This window comes from Pelodiscus sinensis, chromosome 21 (assembly GCF_049634645.1).
Source record: "Pelodiscus sinensis isolate JC-2024 chromosome 21, ASM4963464v1, whole genome shotgun sequence".
NCBI classification, from domain to species: Eukaryota; Metazoa; Chordata; order Testudines; family Trionychidae; genus Pelodiscus; species Pelodiscus sinensis.
This window is the reverse complement of record NC_134731.1, coordinates 2,275,739-2,297,485: the sequence shown is the minus strand read 5'-3', so window position 1 is coordinate 2,297,485 and position 21,747 is coordinate 2,275,739. Positions and strand designations below refer to the sequence as shown.

Here is a 21,747-nt window from a genome sequence, read left to right as displayed (position 1 = left end):
CTCCAGCCCAGTGGCAGGCGACGTGGCAGGCGACGTGGCGTCGTGCATGCCCACGCGCGGGGGGGTCAGAGAGACACGCGTCACACTTGGAGTGCTGCTAGCGTGCCCTGGCGGATTGTCTTCCCCTCGGCCCCTGGGCTACAGCCCCATCCTTCGCCATGGCGATGGGATAACGGGCACGCTGACAGCGTGTCACGCCCTTGCCCCGCCCCCTGCCCTCGGGGGTGCCCTGCGCCCCTGGCTGGGGCTTAGAACGGTTCACACTTTGAGTGTGCGCCCAAAGGTTCACTAGTGTGAGTTCCGTGTGCGGGGTTTCCGGAGCCACTTTGATCCCGGAGCTAGCTCAGGCCACAGAGCAGCTCTTCCAGGCCTGTGGGCCTCCAAGCAGCAGCTGAGCAGGGAGCTAAACCTGTAGCGGCGTCAGTCCCCACTCCACGGAGCCCAACACGGTAGACCCGGCAGGAGGAGAAGTGACATGCCCAAGGTTACCACGCAGGGCAGTGGCAAAGCTGGGCGTGGCCCGCAGTCATCCTGACACCCAGCCTGGTGCCCTGGTCCCTGGCCCATTGTCTCCAGACCAGGTGTCTAGGCTGTGCTGTTGCTCGCTGGGCCAGCTGTGAACAAGCCTTTATCGCAGCCACATCCCCAGGGCAGCGTTGGAGCGCCCTGCCCAGTCATCTCCCACCCGGCGTGGGCCGGCACCTAAAAGAGCAACCCCCTGTCTACGGGCATGGGCACTTAAGCACCCAGGCCCGGCTGTGAGCAGCCCAGGGCCAGGAGGCAGCCACAGGGGTGTGGACGCCCCCAGAGCAGAGCCGACCAGAGATCGTTTCCCCTGCAGCGTGGCAAGGGCCCAGCTGGCGAGGGCGTGGGCTGCTCAGGCAGGGCAGGGTGCGTGCCACCCCAGGGCGCCGGCACTAGCAACCCCTCCCCGCCCGGGCATAGACATTGGCTAGTGCTAGGGAGGGGTTGTACCTGCCACAGGTCCCCTGCTGCCGGCCCCTGCCCTCCGCCCAGGCGAGTCGGCACGTGCGGGGCACAGGGCTGGGGGCAGACAGGGCCTTTGCCTTCCCAGCGGTGGCTGCGGGGGGGTGAGGCTGGTGAAGGGGACGCAAGCGCGAGGAGGGGGGAGAACCCCCGGGGGGTATTTGCTGGGCTGCCAATGGAGCGGGGCTACCGGGGGCTTGCGTCCTGTCCTGCCAGCCCCGCCCCCCGGCAGAAGTGCTCAGCGCCAGCCTGGCCAGTGGGCTCCAGGGTGCCCAGCGCCTCGGCAAAGCCGGCCCTGGGGCAGCGGTGCCCGTCCGGACGTGCATCCCGCCTTCCCAGGCCTCAGGATCCTGCCCTCCCCCCCGCGGGTTTCACGGGCGCCGAGAGAGTCCAGGGCCAGGCCTGCCCTTCCTCGCCTAGTGCTGCATTGCTGGCCTCCGGGCCTGGCCCCTGTAACTGGGGGAAGCCGGCGCCCTGGGGCGAGGTTCCACTCTTCTCGGGGAGCAACGCCCTGGGACGACGGCTGGCTGGGCGGCTCCCCCACGTCCCTCTGCTCCCAAAGGGTGGGGGTGATTGGGAGAAAGCTAGTGGGCTGCGCCCAGGGGCCTGGCTCTGTAGGGTTGCCAGGTGTCCGGTTTGCCCCATCCAGTAAAAAACCAGAAAACATTGGACATGTGAAATGTCCGGTATTTCCGATTTCCCTCGGATGGAAGCCTGCTGCATCTGCATTTTCCCCTGCTGCATCTGGCAGGTGTGGGGAAGTGAGGAGCTCAGCGCCATTTAAAGGCACAGTGCCTTTTTTTTTTTTTCTTTTTGCTCAACAGAATTTTTTCCCGTTTGTTTTTTTTTGGAGGGTGTTCGGTATTTTTGTTAAACCATCTGGCAACCCTATGGCTCTGCGGCCTGGAGGACGGTGCTCCAGAAGCAGGGACGCCCGGTCACGTGCTCCTTCTTGTGGAGCGTGGCCTGGACCGTAGCTCAGCGTGTCCTTGCCGGAGGGAGGGGGTGGCCCTTCTGACACATGCCGGGGAGGGCGCCCGCAAACTGATCCAGCGATTTCCCCAGCGGAGCCAGCGATCCTCGGTGACATCAGACCTGTCTCCACAGCAACCGGCAGCGGCCTCACCCTCGCGGGTGCAAGGGGCAGCTGGGCTGGGAAGAGCTGGGGGGCCAGGCGGGGGAGGGGAACGCAGGATGCGGCTGCTCCCACAGCTCAGGGGCAGGCCAGGGCCCAGGCGGGCTTCCAGGCTTTGGTTAGCCCTGAGGCGCTCACGGCCCCTCCCCGGCTCTTTGGGGTTCCCAGGCACGCCAGAGGCATTTTGTCTTTTTTCCCAATCCCCCCTCCAGAGCTGCATCCTGCACCCCAGCTCTGTGGCCCAACCCTGTCTCAGTGCAGAGCAGACCCGGGGGCGGAGCGAGCTGGGTCTGCACCACGGCTCCTGCCCAGCAGGGCCGGGCCCAGCGCCAGGCGCGGTGGCTTGGTGCCCGTGGGTGTCTCTGGACAGCAGTGCTTCGGCCCAGGGCTGGGCAGGTGCTCTCCATGCAAGAGGCCAGCTGGGCGGGGGAGGCTTTTCCCCGCCGATCGGCGCACAGAGGCTGAGCGTGAGTGTGGGCATGGGCACAGACAGCACCTGTGGCCGCAGAACCACCAACCATGCCCACGTTGGGCCCAAGCAGCACCTGGGTTCCCCACCAAGGTTCCTGGATCAGAGCGGGGCGGTGGAGCTATTGCAGCCGCCGGTGGGAGGAGGGCCGGGATGGGCAGAGGGACTCAGCCCCGTAGCTCCCAGCTTGCCCTGGGTTTCTCCCTCCTCCGCTGTCACAGCTGGGGTGCAGGCTAGGGATGTTAAATATCGGTTAACGGAATAGTCGAGTAACCTCGTGCATTTTTATCGGTTAGTCGACTATTCTCTAGTCCCGGGGGTGGGGCTGGCAGCCAGTGTATCAGAGGCAGCATGGGGTGCCAGGCTGGAGCTGGTCCACAAGGGGAGCCAGTTTAAAAAGCAGCCCCTGTCCAAGGGGGATCTGAGCTCTTGGACCTGGTGCGAGTCGGAACTGAGTGGGGCTGCCTGTCCGCCCGCCTGGCTCCTGATACACTTTAAAAGCAGAGCCGCCGCAGGGGCAGGTTCTAGACCTGGCATGAGCCGGGCTGCTGGCCAGCCTGCTAAATCCTTTCCTGGCAAGGGGAGGGGAGGGGAATACGTGTGGTCTGTAACACTGACCTGTGAGCTTTCGCTTATCGGTTAATGGACGGTTACATCCCTAGTCCCGGCCTGCGGGCGGGCGGGCGGCTCTTGAGCAGAACTGGCCCTGGGCGTGCGGGGCCGGGCCTGGAGAGCAGGTGGAAACGTGCAGCAGAGACGTGGGTCGGTCCCCCAGGCATATGGGGGCGGGGAGCAGAGTGGTGAGGGGCTGCCAGCGGACGCGCTGAGCGGGCTGTCTGAGAGGACGGGCCTGGCGGGTGGAAAGGGGCAGGGGACGCAGGGACCACACCAGAGAGTGGCGCTGAAGTCCCCGCTGGCCCTGGGGGGGGATCTGCAGTGTCGCCCCACAGAGGGGTGTAATGGCTGAGATGGTGGCAGCTTTCCCCATGCATGGGGGGCAATGGGGGAGAGACCTTGCGAGGGGAGCCAGCTGGCAGCCCCCCCCCCCCGAAATCCTGCAAAAGTGGGCGGAGCCGACCCGAGCCAAGGCCCCGCCTCCTCCTGCAGGGGCGCAGAGCCAGGGACAACAAATGGCCAATGGGGTGGGGGGGTTGCAGGTGTGAAACCAATAAAGCGGAGCGGCCCCGAGGTGGGAACCCCGGGCAGCCCCAGGCAGGGCCCCAGCGTGCAGACGGGGGGCCAGGGCGCAAGGCAGGGGCGCGGCGCAGACGAGCGCCCCCGGCTGCCCGCATGGAGCAGGGACCGGAGCCCGCGCCCCCCTGCTGCGCGCCGCCCCTGCGCGCTGGAGCTGCGCTGCGCCCCCGTGCGCCCGCCGCTCCATTTCCTCCGGCAGGCCGGGCCCGGGGGGGGCGGGGAGCCTGCGCCCAACCCCTCCCTGCGCAGGGGCCGGGCTTGCGCCGCTTCCTGCAGGAGCGCGGAGCCGTGGGAGCGGCGCGAGCCCCGCACGGCCCGGCCCGGCCCGGCCCCGAGCTGGCCCGCAAGGCCGCGCCGCGCAGGATGTCCCGGAAGGTGCCGCGCAGCGAGGTGTGCGCGGACTGCAGCGCCCCAGGTGAGCGCCCGGCCTGCGGCTCCGGCCGGCCAGTGCCAGGCCCCGCGGCTGCGCTGTGCGCGGGGACCCCGGCCCTCCCCAGGCTCGGCCCCCCCCGCGCCCCGGTGCGTAGAGCGGGGGCCCTTCCTGCCGGGGATGGAGCCCGCGTGGGCTTGGCGGGGATGCAGAGAGCCCGGTGCCCGGGGGGGGAATCTCGCTGCGCCCCTGCCAGCTGGGCACGGGCTGGGCACGCGCCCCTGGCACGGCGCCGTGGCGCATGGTGGCGGTGGGAGCCCTCGCACCGCCCGGGCGCCTCTCCCCTGCCCCCCAGCAGCCCCACCCGCCGTGCCCCCCAGCCCAGGCTCTGCTGCCCAGGTGCCAACCCCGGCGACTCCCTAGGCCAAGTGCTCTTGTTTCCCAAAGCCCAGGGTGCCCCCCAGCCCTGGCCGGGAGCCGTGCCAGTCGGGCACGAAGGGTTCCCCGGCAGGGGTCTGGTTGGGTGCCGTGGGCAGGGGCAGCCGGGGCGAGAGGGTGCGTCCGCTGGGGCGTTGAGTAGGCAGATCGCGGGGCTGGAATGGGGGCCCGGTGCCCGGATGAACATGGTCTGTGGGAGCTGGGCGTGGCCCTGGTGTGGTGCCCCCGTGTGTCACACCGAGCCCAGCCTGGCGTGACGGGGTCCCTCGCTGTGGGACTGGGAGCCGGCTCCTCCATCCATAGCCACATGAGGAAATGAGCCTGAAAATCCAGCGGGGCTGTTTCCGGCTGGGGGTGTGCGCCAGCCTGGCCTCGGGCTGGGCAAGAGCTGGGAGCGCGGTCACGCTGGGGTGTTCCCAGCCTGCTGAGAGCCCAGCACATCTGTGGCCCCAATCCAGTTCCCTGTGGTAGCCACCCCCTGGGGCTGGGCAGGAGCCCTGGCCTGCCCCCTCTGCTACTCTCTGGACGTGCCTGGCATGGGCTGGCCTGGGGCACATGCCAGCGAGGGGTACTGGGGGCTCCCAAGCAGGTGCCCTGCAGGGCCCAGGGCTGAGCAGCGGTGAGGTGGGAAGAGGGCACCCCCTGCTGGCGTGCCCAGGAGAGGGCCTTGCTGTCCGGGCATGGGCGGGCACCGGGAGCCAGCTATAGCCGTGCCATGTTTCCAGCTGCTCAGGGTGGGATCGGGGCCACAAGGCCGTCCTGCGCACCCGGTGGCTTCTGAGATCCTACTGCTACGAGAGGGAAGGGAAGGGCAGGCTGGCACCGGGGGTGGGGTCGCTCCGGCTGCCCCTGCCCTGTGCCCTTCGGCACCTGGGGATGCCTGCAGCCGGGGGGTGGGCGGTGCGTTCTGTTCCTGCCGGCGGCTGTGCGCACACAGCACAGACACAGCCCGTCTCCCTGCCAAGGCCGCCTGTGCCTGAGCCATCTGCGCGCCTGCGAGGTGCCCACGCGCATCCTTCAGGGCCTGGGGGTGGGGCACGCGCGCTTCCTCCCCACCCGCACCGTGGGGCAGAGCGGAGACGAGCCAGGGGGTGGCATGCTTGGGGCCAGCTCCCCTTCCCAGTCGTGCACCCCGGTGCCAGCCAGGAGGGGCTCCTGCGCCGGGGGGAGCCAGGCTGCCTGCCCCTCCACCAGTGGCGAGCTCTGCAGTGCCCTGCAGACAGGCTGGGGAGCTGTTTGGGGGCTGGAAACCCGGGCGCTTTACCGGCGCTGTGCCCTGGGCAGGGGGCTCCTCTGTAGCGAGCCGGGACAGGCCTGTGTCTGAAGGAGGCCTCCGTGCCCTTTTCAGGTAGCTCTGGGACACCCCCCCTCCCCGGCTCTAACCTGGCCACTGGCCCCTCCCCGCTCCCAGAGCCACATGGGACTGGAGGGTGCCCCCGTGCGGGGAGTCAGCACAGCGCTGCTGCACAGGTCCCTGGGCCAGGCGCTCTTGAGCAGCCAGGAAGGAAGCGTGGGGCGGGCCGGCTCCATCCGCAGCAGCCCGGCTTCCTCTGCAGGGATAACGGGAACTGGGCTGTGGGGCCGGTGCCAGGGCTGGGGGGGGTCGTGCTCATGCCCCCCACCTCCTGGCATTCAGCTGCGGGGAGGCCGGGGGCCCCGGCACTGCTTGCGTGCTGGCTGGTGCATGGGGAAGGGGTAACTCCTTGGGGCAGGGCTGTGGCAGGCGCTGGAGCTGGGCCTGCTCCCCCATCAAACCTGCTTCCCTCAGCTGGGCGCCGGGCTCCGGCTGCTGCAGAGGCTTTGTCCGGGCCTAGTCAGGCCTGTCCTGGCGGCCCCTTCCCAAACCTCCCTCTGCCCGGCTAGGGCCCGGTGCCAGCGCTGGGCGCTGGCCAGGTCGCTGGGCTGGGCCCATGTGGGGCAGAGCTCAGGGCTCCGGCCCAGCGGCGGGGGGCCTGCACACGGTCCCTGTGGCTTGGACCCCAGGGCCCAGCTCATCAGGTTGGGAGCCCAGCTGGGAGCTGGGGCTGCTGCCCCCCTGCCTCCGCCCACCCGGCGCCAGCTGCAAGGGGCGCACGGTGGCAGGCTGAGCTCGTGGCGGCTGGGGCTGAGGAGGGGCAGGGCGTGTGGGCAGGGCAAGCCGCGGCGTGGGGGCTGGGCTCTGTCCCTGGGGCTGCCCGCGCTGGGCTCCGTGCCCTGCTCGGGTGAGACCCCTGGGTGGTGCTTGGGCGGGTGCTGCCCGCAGCTTGTGGCTGTGGCCTGGGAGCAGCGCGAGGCAGAGGCAGGCCCGGGGCCTCCCTGTGAGCAGAGCTGCGGCCAGGGCCTGTGCCCTGTACGTCCGCCCCCGGCAGCATCCTGCCTCCATCTCGGTCCCCGGCCGGCGGCGTGTGCAGGGTGCCGCTGGGGCTGCAGGAACCCTCCTCGTGCTCAGCCCCCCAGCCTGGCCAGGCCCGGCCCAGCCCCCCTTGGCTCTGCTGACGGGGGTGGTTAAACTGCAAACCGCGTGTGCTGCAGGCTATGGGGGGGAGCCCAGCATTGGGCTGGCAGGGGCAGCGGATTGGCACTGAGGGTGGGGCTGGGGTTGAGTGGTGGGGCTGTGGGGCGGGGCTGGGATAGAGGAGCCGTGGGGTGGGACTGGGGGACAGGGTTGGGATAACGGGGCCACGGGGCAGAGCTGGGGCAGGTGCCGGCACAGCGAGGGGCCACGGGGCCCCTGGCACTGAGCAGGGCAGGCCCTGGGGGAGCCGTGGCTGGCGGGGGTGGCACTGGCTCCAGCATGAAGCGCTTGTTCTCCCCGGCCCCGCTCAGAGCGACGTGGCTCCCCCCCCCCCCCCGGATCCACCCTCTAGTGCTGCTCGGCGCCCTGCTCTGCTCCCAGCTGCACATGGGGGGCAGCGGGAGGTGCTGGGCGCTGACCCCGCTGCAGGGACCCCGGCTCCCGGTGGCTGAGGGGGCGGCCGGCGCTGCTGCTGCTGGCTGCCCGGAGCCGGGCTGGGCACAGCAAGGCCGAGCTGCCTGGGGGGCAATGGAAAAGTCTCCTCCCCGGGGGGGGGGCAGCAGAGCTGGGCGTGGAGGAGGCAGGTCAGAGGCACCGTGGGGTCGGCCAAGTGCCCAGGAGCCCCGGCTGGGTGCCAGGCTCTGTGTGACCAGAAAAGAGAAACCAGGGAGCTGCGGGCTGGGAGTGGGGGGCCTTTGTGTGCCCCCCCCAGAGGTACAGGAGGACCCGGCTGTGGGGCTGGATCTGTGCCCCCCCGGCCTGGCTAAGCGGGGCAGAGCACCGTGCCGTGGGCTGTGAGGCTGCGCCCCTGGCGAGGGCCGTGTGCCCCTCCGGGCGGGGGCGAGCAGCGAGCTCGGAGCCACTGGGCATCTCAAGCGGCCCTTTGTTCTCCGCGGGGCCAGACGAAGGGCTCCATCCCGGCGGGCAGGGGGAGGGGCCGGGGCTCCCGGGGGGGGGGGAGTGGCACAGGGAGGCTCTGGGGTGAGGCAGTGGGGCTGTCTGCCTCGGGAGGGGGCAGTGGCGCGGCCCTGGGGGGCAGGCTGCTCCCTCGGTGACTGCCCTGGCTCCCCTCCCGCTGTCTGCCCCCGGAAGTGGGGGTCGGTGGGCACTAGGCCGACCGGCTCGGCCGCCAGGCGCTGGGTGACCCGGAGTGTCCCGTCCAGGGGTTGGGCCCAGCCTGGTGCTGCGTGCGCCGGACCCCCGGGAATGCTGCTGCTGGCAGGCCCTGGCGGAGCCCTCCAGGGCGCGGAGGGAGGCGTGCCTGTCCCTTCGCGGGGGCAGCGGTCTGAGCACAGGGCTGGGAGCTGCCCCTCCTGCAGCTGCTGAGGCCTCCCCTGGCCGTGCCACCCTGCTCCTGGGCTCCCCGGCACCCGGCACGGCCCAAGGGAGCGGCACGTGGGCGAAGAGCCGGGAATAACTCTGCGTGGGAGGCTACCGGCGGGGGGAAGCATGACGCCTGCTGGGCTCTGAGCTGCTCCGGGGTGGGGGGAGTCTGACGGGGCTGCTCCCCACTCTCTGCCCCGGGGTGCCGTGTGTGTGGGCGGGGGTCAGCCTGGCGCGCCCTGGAGAGCATCGAGTCTGAGAACGGGGCGGACACCGGCAAGGGAGGGGCCTGGGAGGGAGGGGTCTCTGCCCTCCCCTCTCCTCCCCCCCCCCCGGGTGTGGGGCAGTTCTGGGTTACAGCAGGGTGTTGGGGGGGCGACGGCTGCGGCCGGGTGTCACCAGCCAGGAGCTCGGGGGGAGCGGCTGGGCTGGAGGCTCTGAGCCGAGGTGCCAGGCTGGTGTGGGGACCAGGGCTGGTTTCTGTGGCCCAGGACAGGCAGCAGGGGGCGCTCTGCGCAGGGGGGGCGGGCAGGGGAGTGCGGTGTGAAAGCACAAGGGGCAGGGGCAGATTTCCCCGGCTGGAGTCTTCTGGGGCTGCTGGGCATCCCAGGCGGTGCCAGCTGTGCCAGGCTGCCCGGGGCCGGGCTGGGCGAAGGAGGCAGGTGCCCCGACCTTTGGGGGGGGTCCCTGCCTCAGGGAGCTGGGGGTGAGAACATGAGGCCTGGCCGAGCCCTGCTGGAGGGGTGCATCTCCTGCCCAGCTTGGCCGGGGTGGGCGCCTCCCCTCCTGTCCGGGAGCCACGCTGGGTGCGCAGGGCTTGCTCCCTGGACAGCCGAACACGCCGTGGCTGCCCTGTACCCCGCTGGGCTGGGCACCTCTCACCGTGGCTTAGGGCAGGGTAACAGGCCTGGGCCCAGATTGCTGGAGAGTCCTGAGGTTTCCCTAGCTACAGCTGAGCTGGGAGCTGTAACCAGGGACACCTTAGCAACCGTTCCCATGGCAGCGGATGGGGGACAGCCCAGTAGGCCCTGGGATGCTCCAGGCAGGGGCTGCTGGGGTGGGGGCAGGCAGGAGGGGTCGCTGCCCCTGCAGGTGAAGAGCAGAGGGGCGGGGGCAGGAGATGGTGCCCACCTGGCACTGTCCAGTCCCTGCACCTGGGGAGGGGGCATCGCACTGCAAGGTTTGCCCACAGGATCTGAGACCCCCGGCCTGGCTTGTGCCCACCCTTGGCTCCTGGGCCTGCTCCACCCCCTGCCCTGGGCTCTTTGCCCAGCTCCCCTGATTCCCTTGGTCGTGGGGCCTGACGGGGCTGGGGGGCTGTGCTGCCGTCTCTGGCGCCTGCCTGCCCAAGGGGGCGGTGAGCACCAGGCAGCAGCCTCCCGGGAGTCCTTGAGAGACCAAGTCTTGGCTCCCTGCTATTCCCCCTCTGGCGATGGCCCCACAAGGAAGGTCCCCTCGGCCAGGCTGTGCCCCCCCACCCCAGCGTGCGCCAGGCCTGTGGGGGGGGTGGATGGAGCTTGCAGTGTCCCCCCTCCCCAACCCATCTCCTGCCCCCACAGACCCCGGCTGGGCCTCCATCAACCGCGGCGTGCTGATCTGCGACGAGTGCTGCAGCGTGCACCGCAGCCTGGGCCGCCACATCTCCATCGTCAAGCACCTGCGCCACAGCCCCTGGCCCGCCCCGCTGCTGCAGGTGGGTGCCGGGCCGGGGGGCGGGGGCCCAGCCCTGCCACTCCCTGCAGAGACCCTGGGCTGGCCTTCTCCGCCCCCCCCCCCCCCCAGCAGCCACTGGGGCTGGATCCCCAGTGTCAGGCGTGGCCTGGCCGTGCCCCTCCCCACGTGGCAGGTGCTGCTCCAGGCCCTAAGACCCATGCTGGGCCTCTCCTTCCAGGTTACATCAGCTCCCTCCTCCCCCAGCCCTGCCGGTGCCCCTCAGTCCTGGCCCACAGCCCCTGCCCCCCAGCCCTGGGTCTGGGGTGGGCAGAGCTGAGGGTGGGTGGCCCAGCTCCGTGGTAGCCGGCGTGTCTCTCCCCAGATGGTGCACACCCTGGCCAGCAATGGTGCCAACTCCATATGGGAGCACTCGCTGCTGGATCCGGCGCAGGTGCAGAGCGGACGGCGCAAAGCCAACCCTCAGGACAAAGTGCAGTGAGTGTGCCCGCGGGGGGGGGGGGGGCGGGGCGTGCCCGCGGGGGGGGGGGCGGGGCCTGCCTGCCTGCCTGCCAGGCGCGTGCTCACCCTGTCCCTCCTCCCCAGCCCCACCAAGTCGGAGTTCATCCGGGCCAAGTACCAGATGTTGGCCTTCGTGCACAAGCTGCCCTGCCGGGACGACGATGGCGTGACGGCCAAGGACCTCAGCAAGGTCGGGGCTCTGGGCACGGTGGAGGCCGGGCTCCTCCCGGAGTGGTCTGTGGCCCCCAGTGGGCGTGGCCCACCCGGGCGGTGGAGCTGTGCGCGCGGCTCGGCCAGGCTGGGACCCTGGGTTTTCTCCTCAGCCTGGGGCAGCCTGCGGGCCGGGATTCCCAGAGCCAGAGTGCGGCTCGGCCGTGCCCCTCCCTGTGTGGCAGGTGCTGCCCCAGGCTGGTGCTGCTGGGCCGGCCCAGCCCATGGGCCCCTTGGGTGGCCGCCGTGGCGGGGGAGGCAGCCGGTTCTCCGGGCAGGGTGGTGACGCTCTGCTGTCTCCTCCAGCAACTGCACTCCAGCGTCCGGACCGGCAACCTGGAGACCTGCCTGCGCCTGCTCTCGCTGGGCGCCCAGCCCGGCTTCTTCCACCCGGTGAGGCCTGGCAAGCGCCCGCTCTGGGCCACGGGAGGGGCTGGCGGCGATGCCAGAGCTGCATTCCTGGGCTGGCTCTAGGCTCCTGGGGCAGGACTGGGTGCCGGGGGGCAGCACCCTGGCATGGAGCAGCAGGGGGCGCCCCAAACCGCCCCGGGGCAGGGCAGGCTCCAGCCTGGCGCCTCACTGCCCCCTAGTGCCCAGCACTGGGAGGAGCAGGAACAAGTGATTGTGCAGGGGCTGGGGAAGGCTCCCTAGAAGGAGGGGGGGGGGGGCAGTGCCTCAGAGCCTGGCCCCCTGCCCCTCCCCCGACCTGCAGTCTTCTGCTGCCCCTCCCCCGTGCCCCTGACCCGCGGCCCCCTGCTGCCCCAGCCCTGGGCCTTGCCCATGATGTGCCAGCTGCCCTTGTCTGACTCCCTTGCCCTGCCCCAGGAGAAGGGCACCACCCCGTTGCACGTTGCCGCCAAGGCGGGGCAGATCCTGCAGGCCGAGCTGCTGGTGGTGTACGGTGCTGACCCCGGGGCGCCCGACGTGAACGGCAGGACCCCCATCGACTACGCCCGGTGAGTGCCAGGGGCGGCCCTGCCTGGGGATCCCAGCGCCCCGAGGGCGGCCGGCTCCTGCCTCTGACCTCTGCCCTCCCCTGCAGGCAGGCGGCCCAGCAGGAGCTGGCGGAGCGGCTGGTGGAGTGCCAGTACGAGCTGACCGACCGCCTGGCCTTCTACCTGTGCGGCCGCAAGCCAGGTGCGCGCAGGGCTGGGGGAGCACGGGCAGGAGGGGGCCTGGGGCCCCTGGGAGCAGAGGGACCCCTGGAGTGCTGTCTGGGGGCGAATGGGGGGCTTCTGGTGCAGCCGCTGCAAAGGGCCGGTGACGGCTGCCAGGGGATGTGGCCGGCGAGTCCCAGCAGGGCTCAGCCCCAAGGTCCCGGCGGTGCCCAGGCGTTTGCCAGCATCTGGCTGCTGTGGGGAGTGGAGGGGGCTCACGCCTGGTCTCTTGGCCCTGGGGGGGAGGGCGGGGTGGCTGCGGGTGGCCCGTGGCGGGGCTCCACTAACTCCCCACTGCTGTTTTGCACAGACCACAAGAACGGGCACTACATCGTCCCGCAGATGGCAGACAGGTGAGCGCCCGGCCCCGCCCGCAGCGCCAGGGAGGAAAGCTGCCCCCCTGTGGGCACTGCAGGGACTGCACCTTGCTGCCGGGGCCAGAGCCCGGGGGGGGCAGGAGGGGGGGCCGTAGCATGGGTCTCCCTTCACCTGCTCGCTGGCAACGTCAGGGTCTCTGCCCCGAGTGCCTGGCCCTGGCGAGAGGGCCTGGGCCCCGCTGAGGGTCCTGCCCCCACCTAGCAGCATCCCACGGCCCAGTGCCCTCTTGTGTGCCACCCGGCCACTCTGCTGCCCTGGGGGTGTTGCTGGAGTGGTGCCTGGCCCGGGGGCAGAGTGGTGGCTGCATGCCCGTGAGACGCTGCGTGTGGCCGTGGCCGTGGCCGGGCTCTGACTGTGTTTAATGCCCTCCTTTGTCCTGTTCTCCCTCCGCTGCCTTCTCCGGAGCGCAGGGCGCGCCCCAAGGGCACGGCGCAGAGGTACTGTCCGCGCCGCGTGTCTGTCGCCTCCGCGTGCCACGCGCTGCCACCGGCCTCGGCCGGAACGTGCCGGTTCCGTCTGGCCACTGGCAGGAAGGACTCGATGGAGCTGGGGATGAGGGGGGGTCTGGCCTGGGCTCCCTCCCCCCACTCCTGCCCCACAGCCCCTGCCATCCAGCCCCCCAGCTGTGCCAGTGCTCCCCATTCCCGCCCCACAGCCCCTGCCAGCCCAGCCCCCAGTCCTGCCGGTGCCCCTCCTGACCCGCGCCCCTGCCTGCCCAGCCCCCGAGCTGTGCAAGTGGTCCTCATTTCCGCCCCACAGTCCAGCCCTGCCGGTGCCCCTCCTGACCCGCGCCCCTGCCAGCCCAGCCCCCCAGTCCTGCCGGTGCCCCCCACTCCCGCCTGCAGCCCCTGCTGTTCCTTTCCTCCCCCTTCCCCGGTACCCCAGGCCTGGCTGCTCATGTCCACGGTGCCCAGTTGTGACTGCATAAGCTGACGCCATCTGTGAACATGGGGCTGGCCGTGGGTTGGTGAGGGAGCCCCGGGGGCTGATGGGGCACGTGGGCCGGCAGTGACCCCCTCCCGCTCTCTCCCCCCCTTCCCCCCCTCCGTGTGCAGCCTGGACCTGTCTGAGCTGGCCAAAGTGGCGAAGAAGAAGCTGCAGGCGGTAAGTGGGGCTGGGGGCTGGGCCTTGCTCCAGCTGCAGCCCCCCCTTAGGGGGGCCCACCTGGGGGGGGCCTGGCCTGATCCCCGGCCCTGGGAATCGCCCCCTCCCTGCGGGGCCCCAGTGCCAAGGGGGCTGGAGCTCAGTGGAGCAGGCCCAGGACCGAGGGTCTTGCACCCCCCCCCCCCCCGTGACCCACTCGTCTCCGTTCCAGCTCAGCAACCGCCTCTTCGAGGAGCTGGCCATGGACGTGTACGACGAGGTGGACCGGAGGGAGAACGACGCCGGTGTGTGGGGCAGGGCCGTGCCGGGGCGGGGATGATGGCGGTGTGGGGGGGGGAGTGAGGCCAGGGAAGAGGAGGGGGATGATGTTGGGGGCAGTGACCCGGTGGGGGGGGATGATGCCAGGCCAGGGGGGGTGATGCTAGCATGGGGGGCCTGAAGTGGGGAATGGAACGCCGCTGGGAGCCCCCCCACGCTGGCCCAGGCCCAGGCCCAGGGTAGGACCCGCCTGTGCCCTGGCTGGCTGGCGCAGGGGGCCCGTGGCTCTGGGCTCTCCTGGGCGGGGGCCTGCCCTGCCCGGGCCGCTGGGGCAGCGTGTGGAGAAAGCCGCCCCCAGCGCTGGCCTGGGCGCTCTGGGGCCGGCCCGAGCCCGCGAGGAGCTGCGGTGCCCACCGGGACGGGCTGCCCCACGCCCTCAGCACAGCCGGGAGCGCCCCACAGGCTGGATTCCCCGGCCGGTTCCTTGGCCTGCAGGGGGGCAGCAGCTCTGCCAGGCCCCTGTGGGATCCGGCCGGGGATGCTGCCAGTGCAGCCCGAGCTTGTGCAGCCTGGCCCGAGGGATCCCTCGTGCTGCTCCCGGCTGTCGGTCCTGCTGCCTGTGGGCCGGCCGGGGGGCTGTGGGGCTCTGCGCCGGGGAGGCCCCAGGAGCCGTGTGGGGGATGGGGCAGGCCACGGTGCCAGCGCCTGGCAGGGGTGCCCGGGTGCCAGGGTGGCTGCGGCTGGGCGCGGGGGAGGCCGCGCTGCTGGGGCCAGGCAGGGGATGTGGCTCAGACAGCAGCCGGCTCCCCCGCCCCTCCGGAGCAGCGGCCCGCCCTCCTCATTCCTTGGCAGCCGCCGGTGGGGCTGGGCGGGGGAGCTCCTTGCTGAAGTTCCTTGGGCAGGCCGCGGGCTCCTGCATCCGGCAGCGCTGGGGCCGGGCCGCCGTGGGCGCCGCTCCAGGTGGGTTGGGGGGCTCGCTGCCCCTTGCCGGCCCCCTTCCCCCGGGCGGCTCCAGCAGGCGGGGGTCAGCGGCGGGCTGGGGGCAGCCCCTGGGCGTGTCTGGGGCGAGGGCCCTCGGGAGCCCCTCTCTGGGGGGGCCTGGCACAGGATGGCGCCCACGCGGCGGGAGCAGGGGCCCTGGCAGGCCCTTGCGCTCTGCCCCGAGCACCCCGACCTCGGGGCTGGGCTGTCGGCCGGGCCTCGCTCCCCGCTCTGCTACCCAGCCCTGTTCCCCCAGCAGGGCAGCCGGAGGTGGGCGCCGGGGGGAGCGAGGCCCTCGCTGGTGCCAGGGTGCTGGTGACAGGCACTGCCAGGGGCAGGGCACACCAGGGCTGCTGGCACGTGGGGCGAGTGTCCTGCCCTGGTCCCCAGCCTGCTCAGTTCTCGGGGGAGGGGGGCTTCCCTGCAGCACGACTCTGCCCACAGGCCCCCGGGCCGGATGGGCGCTGGCCTTGGAGAGGGGCGCAGGGACCCCCAGCCTGGGCACTGCCGTGGCGGTGAGCTCGGAGCCGCCGGCCGGGGGCTCGGCTCCTGCCAGGCTGGAGCTCTGCCCAGGCTAACGGGCGGGCCGGTCCCCCCACTGCCCCGCTGGCATCGGCTCCTGCTGCTGTGGGCGTGCTGCCCGGCAGCCTGTGCCCTGCGGCGGCTCCTGGCCCAGCTCGGGGGCAGGTCTGGAGGGGCCCAGGCTCCCGCTGGCAGCTCTGGCGACTTGGCCCAGACTCCAGAGACCCCTGGCACCAGGCCAGGTGCTCGCTGGTTCAGCGGCAGGGTCCTGCCAGTCTGGGGGCTCCAAGCTGCGGGGAGGGGCCGGGGGATTTGAGCCTCCCGGGGGGGCAGGGGAAGCAGCCTGGCTCTGGGGCTGGGCGGGGGGCTCTCTGGGAGGCCTGTGGGTTCAGCTGACGGGGGTTGGGGGGGGCGGAGGTTGCAGGACGCCTGGGTCCTCTCCCTGGCTGGCTGCGTGGGCTGGGTCTGCCCCCCTGTGCGGCGTGTCGGCTGGGGTCCCGTGGGAGTACGTGGGAGGGGGCAGGAGCGTCGAGGTGCCCAGTAACTCCCCCCCCCCCCCCCCCCCCGTGCTCCCTGCAGTCTGGCTCACGACACAGAACCACAGCACGCTGGTGACGGAGCGCAGCGCCGTGCCCTTCCTGCCCGTCAACCCCGAGTACTCGGCCACGCGCAACCAGGTACGGCACCAGCCCCCCCCCCCCGGTGCTCGGGGGCAGACGGGCCAGGCTGCGGGCAGGGGCGCAGCGCCCGTCTCACCCCTCTTCCTCCCGCAGGGCCGGCAGAAACTCGCCCGGTTCAATGCCAGGGAGTTCGCCACCCTCATCATCGACATCCTGAGCGAGGCCAAGCGCCGGCAGCAGGGCAAGACCCTGGGGAGCCCCTCCGGTGCGTGGGGGCCGGGATGAGGGTGGGGTGCCAGCTGCCATGGGGGATGGAGAGGGGCGTTCTCACTTGGCTAGGGGCAGCGTGGTGCCCCGGGGCTGGGCTGGCATTGGCTGGCTGCCCTGGTGCATTGTGGGTACTGAGGCACTGGGCCGCCCCCCCACCCCCCCTTTTCCCCTTCAGACGCCGTCGAGCACCCGGTGCGGAGCCAGAGCGACCCGGACGACCAGCACGACTACGACAGCGTCGCCTCCGACGAGGACACGGACCAGGAGCCGCTGCGCAGCGCCGCCCGCAACAACCGGGCCCGGGTGAGACCCTGGGTTCCTGCCCCCCTCCTGGGCACCCCCCTCCTGGGCACCCCCCTGGCAGCGCTGCCTCTGCTCTCGGGCACTGTCGCTGCTGCCCCCCCCCCTTCAGCTCTGCCACAGGGGCCAGCGCTAGATTTCTGCCTTTGTGCCCCCCCCAGATGTCCCCCACACGGAGCCGCATGGACCCAGGGGTCTCAGGCAGAGCCTGGAGATTGCTGGGGAGCAGAGGGGGCACAAAGCTGGGACGCCGGGGTGGGACCTGCAGCTCCCTGCTAGCACGGCCCTGGGCTTTGCCCCCGCCCCGACCGGCACCTCCCGGGGGCTGTGGGCGGGGCCAGGCATAGTGGTGCTGGGCGGGGCCAGGCGCCTGGTGGGCGGGGCCGGCGGGTGCTCAGTGGCTCTCCCCGCAGAGCATGGACTCCTCGGACCTGTCGGACGGGCCCATCACGCTGCAGGAGTACCTGGAGGTGAAGAAGGCGCTGGCGGCCTCGGAGGCCAAGGTGCAGCAGCTGATGAAGGTGAACAACAGCCTGAGCGACGAGCTGCGGCGGCTGCAGCGCGAGGTGGGTGCCGGGCTCCCTGGGGCCGGGGGGGGGGGGGGGGCAGCTTCAGGTCAGGGCTGGCACCATGCTGGGTGGGAGAAAGGGGGCTCTGTGTGCCCGGTGCCAGTGAGGGGGGTGGTGTGGCTGGGGGATGGACCAGGAGGTGGGCAGTGTGTCTGTGGGGACGGGGGGGCCATGTGTCTGCAGGGCAGGGTGGGGGGTTGTGTGGGTGGAGCGGGGGTGGGGCGGGGGGCGTGTCTGCAGGGCAGGGTGGGGGGGTGTGGGTGGAGCGGGGGTGGGGCGGGGGGCGTGTCTGCAGGGCAGGGTGGGGGGTGTGGGTGGAGCGGGGGCGGGGCGGGGGGCGTGTCTGCAGGGCAGGGTGGGGGTGTGTGGGTGGAGCGGGGGCGGGGGCGTGTCTGCAGGGCAGGGTGGGGGTGTGTGGGTGGAGCGGGGGCGGGACGGGGGGGGCCATGTGTCTGCAGGGCAGGGTGGGGGGTTTTGTGGGTGGAGTGGGGGCGGGGCAGGGGGCGTGTCGGCAAGTTGGGGGGTTGTGTGGGTGGAGCGGGGGCGGGGCGGGGGGCGTGTCTGCAGGGCAGGGTGGGGGTGTGTGGGTGGAGCGGGGGCGGGACGGGGGGGGCCATGTGTCTGCAGGGCAGGGTGGGGGGTTTTGTGGGTGGAGTGGGGGCGGGGCAGGGGGCGTGTCGGCAAGTTGGGGGGTTGTGTGGGTGGAGCGGGGGCGGGGCGGGGGGCGTGTCTGCAGGGCAGGGTGGGGGTGTGTGGGTGGAGCGGGGGCGGGGCGGGGGCGTGTCTGCAGGGCAGGGTGGGGGGTTGTGTGGGTGGAGCGGGGGCGGGGCGGGGGGCGTGTCTGCAGGGCAGGGTGGGGGTGTGTGGGTGGAGCGGGGGCGGGGCGGGGGCGTGTCTGCAGGGCAGGGTGGGGGGTTGTGTGGGTGGAGCGGGGGCGGGGCGGGGGCCTGTCTGCAGGGCAGGGTGGGGGGTTGTGTGGGTGGAGCGGGGGCGGGGCGGGGGCCTGTCTGCAGGGCAGGGTGGGGGGTTGTGTGGGTGGAGCGGGACGGGGGGGGCCATGTGTCTGCAGGGCAGGGTGGGGGGTTGTGTGGGTGGAGCGGGGGCGGGGCAGGGGGCGTGTCTGGGGCCGGGGCCGGTGTCGGGGCCGGGGCCAGCGTCTCCACCATGTGCCGCTCTGCCCCCCAGATCCACAAGCTGCAGGCGGAGAACGTGCAGATGCGGCAGCAGCCAGCCCCCGGGCCCGCGGCACCGGCCCCCAGCGAGCGCTCGGAGCACGGGCACGCCGCGGCCACGGCTGCCGCCCACCGGCGAGACCGCCAGGCCTTCTCCATGTACGAGCCGGGCTCTGCCCTCAAGTCCTTCGGGCAGCCCGTCGACGAGCTGGTCGGCCGCCTGCAGCCCTTCCACTCCGGCGTGAGTCCTGGAGGGGCACGCCTGTCCCTGGGTATCCGCCCTGTCTGCAGGCCTCCTGCGCCGGGTCTGGCACCCCCTCCTCGCCCGGGTGCCATGGTGGAGGTGCAGCCCTGTCACCCGCGCCCAGGGTTGTGCAGCCCTGAGGCCGGCACGTGGGGCTGCACGGGGAGGCTCCTGTGTGCTGATGCTGGCTCGGGGGCACTCGACATGCCAATGGGGCCAGGGTGGGGTCACCTAGCAAAGGCCAACACGTCTGGGCTCGCTCCGGTGGCGTCCTGGGGGGCAGGCTGGGCGCACAGGACCTCTGCCGGCCGTGGCACAGCACGGGGTGCCTCTGTGCCCACGGGAGGTGCTCCCTGTGTGACCCTGCTGGCGGTGGGGCAGGGCACTGTTGTGAGGCAGCTCGCAGCCAGGGGAGAATGTGGGGGGTGGTTGGCGGGCGCCTCAGCGTGACGTTTGCTGTGTCTCAGGAGGTGGACGACGAGGGGATGCACGCCATGCACATCCCGGCCAGCGTGTACCGGGTAAGGGGGCCAGGGTGCTGAGTGGGGAGCAGCAGCAGGACCCTGGGGGGGCAGAGGGGCGTGCCCCCCCCCACTGGCAGTGATGCCAGGACGCCTGTGGCCATGTGCCCTGCTGGCACCGGCTCTGTGGGTCATCACAAAGCCCGTCGGGCTGCCCGTTGTGAGGGTGTGTGTGGGCAGCCGGGCTGTGCCCCTGACCCCTGCTCTGGGGGCGCTTGGGACCCAGCAGGGTGGGCCTGCAGCTGCGCCGGAGCCTGGCACAGCTGGTGGGGATGGGCGGGGCGCCGGGCGGGGAGAACTCCCCATACTCAAGCTGGGGCCCAGGGCTGGGGGGCTGGTGCCTTTCGTGTTCCCCAGCCCCAACACTCCCTGTCCCCTTGCAGATCCGGAAGGGGGTGTCGGCCTCCTCGGTGCCCTTCCCCCCCTCCTCCCCGCTGCTCTCCAGCTCGCAGGACGGCGCCCGCCACATGGTGACGTACTCGCGCGGATCGGGGGGTCCCGGGTGCGCTGGCGGGAGGATGGAGGCTTGTCCCTGGGGGGCAGGATGGAGGCCTTGCCCCTGGGCGGGGAGTGTCCAGGGTGCCCCTGCCAAGATGCAGGGTGCAGGGTTCCCTGGCCCATGGGGGGAGGGGTGTGATGGACCCTGGGGCCGGAGCCAGCACTGACCCTGCCCCTGTCCCTGTCCCTTCCAGCCCAGCAAGCTGGACCGGCACGGCAGCGGGACTGACAGCGACTATGACAACACGCAGGCTGGCGAGGCGCTGCTCTGGTGAGGGGCAGGGCCGGGGGTAGGATGGGGCAGGGCCAGAGGCGCTGTCTGTGGGGGGGGGGCGGGGGGGGGCTGTGTGGCAGCGCATCCAGTGGAACAGGGGGGTTATTGCTTCCCCAGGATCCAGCCCGGCACAGACGCCAGGTGGACATGAGGAGTCAGGGGCTGGCCGCCCTAGACCCCTGGGGCAGGGTGCACAGCCCCCCCGAACCCCCAGCACTCTGCTTGGTCTCCTCTCCATGTTTCCCAGCCAAAAAACTGGCCAGCTCCCCGGCCCTGCCCCCAGCCCGGTGTCCATCTCCGCCTCCCTCCCTCCGTCTCCCCCGGGAAGAGCCTTGTTCCCTGCCCAGGCTGGGCCTGGGTGTCTGGGCCAGTCCCTGTGTGGGGGAGTCAGTGGGAATCGCACAGCCCAGCGCGGGGGACCCGGGTCGCAGAGCAGAGCAGACAGCCCCCCCCCCCCCCCACATGGGAGGCTGGGGCAGGGGCAGGGAGGTGTGTCCTGTGGAGGGGCGGGGCCAATCAGGAGGGGCGGGGCTGAGGTGCAGCTGGCTAGCTGTGCTGAGCAGCCCAGCCCCCGACGCGAGGCCGTGGCAGCCGGGCACCAGGTCTGCCTGGCGTGCGGCCCGGCTGCTGACCCCGCTGTGGCCCGTCCCGGCAGCGTGGAAGGGAAGCGGCTCCTGGACCCGGGGAGGGAGGAGGACTTGCACCCCGAGCTGGAGGGCGTGGACGGGGAGCTGGAGGCCGGGCTGCCCAGCACCGAGGACGTGATCCTGAAGACGGAGCAGGTCACCAAGAACATCCAGGAGCTGCTGCGGGCTGCCCAGGAGTTCAAGCATGACAGGTAGGGTGGGGCCCCTGTTCCTGGCCCAGTGGGGGAAGGGCTGGAGCTGCCTCAGTTTCTCTTGAGCTGTGGGCGCTCCTGCCCATCCCCCAAAGGGGCTGCATTGCTGGAGCTGGGGGCAGGGCCAGGCTGCTCTAGCTCTCGTTATGGGAGCTGGCATCCGGGAGCAGCCGCCATAAGGCAGAGGCGCCCCCCAGGCCGGGGCTGGGCCTCATGGCTTTCCCTTTCCCCCAGCTTTGTCCCCTGCTCGGAGAAGATCCACTCGGCCGTCACCGAGATGGCCTCGCTCTTCCCCAAGGTAAGGTGCCCTGGGCTCGCCTGCCCCCCGTCCCGCCCCCTGCCTGGCGCGGGCGAGCAGCCGAGCCCAAGGCCTGTCTCGCCTTGCTGCAGAAGCCGGCCCTGGAGACGGTGCGCAGCTCCCTGCGGCTGCTCAGCGCCAGCGCCTACCGGCTGCAGAGCGAGTGCCGCAAGACGGTGCCGCTGGAGCCGGGCATGCCCGTGGACTACCAGCTCCTCACGCAGCAGGTGATCCAGTGCGCCTACGACATCGCCAAGGCTGCCAAGCAGCTGGTGACCATCACCACCCGCGAGAAGAAGCCGTGAGGCCCGGCCGTGGGCAGCGCAAGTGTCCTTAGTCTGCCCACGGTACCTGAGCATGTGCCATTCCTGGGGCCCTGGGCGCTCAGAGAGGGGCACAACCCCCCATCCCCCGCTGCAGCCCCCTCCCCTGTCCGTGCCCTGGCCCCCCTCTCCCTGCTGCCCTGGGGGCTCTCAGATGAAGGTGCCAGGAGAAGCAGGTGCCAAAGCCCATCCTGGAAACTAGCTGTACCCGGGGCGGGGGGGCTGCGTGTGCCCCCTGTACATAGCCCCTCCTTCCGCCCTCCCACCCCCTCGTCATGAGCCAAGGAACCACTGCCCGGGGCCCCCGCCCTCCCCTGTACATAGTGTGTGTAGCTGTGGGGCCTGGGCCGGTGCCCCCCATGCCCCCAGCCCCTTCTCTTACACTGGAACCAAGCCCGGCCCCGCCCGTTCTCCCCGTGCGTGAGCCCGTCTGCCCCCGTGCGCCCAGCCCTACGCCCCCGTCCGGCAGGGGCACCGGCATGCTGCCCCCTACGCCTCTCGCCACCCTGAGGGCCCAGGGCCGCAGCGGGGAGGGGCTGGCCGGGGCCTGGTGTGTACTGTACATTTGTATCAAATAAAGAGGTGACTGTGCCCCGGCTCCTGCCTGCGCCCCTGGGGGGGCCTCTCC

At 71.8% G+C, this 21,747-nt stretch overlaps 1 protein-coding gene across 7 annotated transcripts; it reads left to right on the top strand.

The window, feature by feature from the left end:
- Positions 1-3,850: 3,850 nt before the first annotated feature.
- On the top strand, positions 3,851-21,710 carry GIT1 (GIT ArfGAP 1). 7 transcript variants are annotated; one of them, XM_075904569.1, is made up of 22 exons: positions 3,851-4,200; positions 9,970-10,103; positions 10,446-10,558; positions 10,667-10,772; positions 11,099-11,185; positions 11,618-11,748; positions 11,835-11,929; positions 12,260-12,302; positions 12,738-12,764; positions 13,383-13,431; positions 13,643-13,715; positions 15,772-15,869; positions 15,966-16,077; positions 16,258-16,385; positions 16,796-16,948; positions 18,137-18,364; positions 18,835-18,888; positions 19,272-19,358; positions 19,581-19,657; positions 20,313-20,498; positions 20,733-20,796; positions 20,889-21,710. In XM_075904569.1, the coding sequence occupies exons 1-22, from the start codon at positions 3,882-3,884 to the stop codon at positions 21,099-21,101; spliced, it is 2,577 nt and encodes an 858-aa protein (XP_075760684.1). In that variant the 5' UTR covers positions 3,851-3,881; the 3' UTR covers positions 21,102-21,710. The 7 variants fall into 7 exon arrangements, with proteins under 7 accessions (XP_075760684.1, XP_075760686.1, XP_075760687.1 ...); XM_075904571.1 differs by having other exon boundaries at positions 3,853-4,200; positions 20,316-20,498; XM_075904567.1 differs by lacking the exon at positions 3,851-4,200 and adding an exon at positions 9,392-9,590 and having other exon boundaries at positions 20,316-20,498.
- Positions 21,711-21,747: the final 37 nt, after the last annotated feature.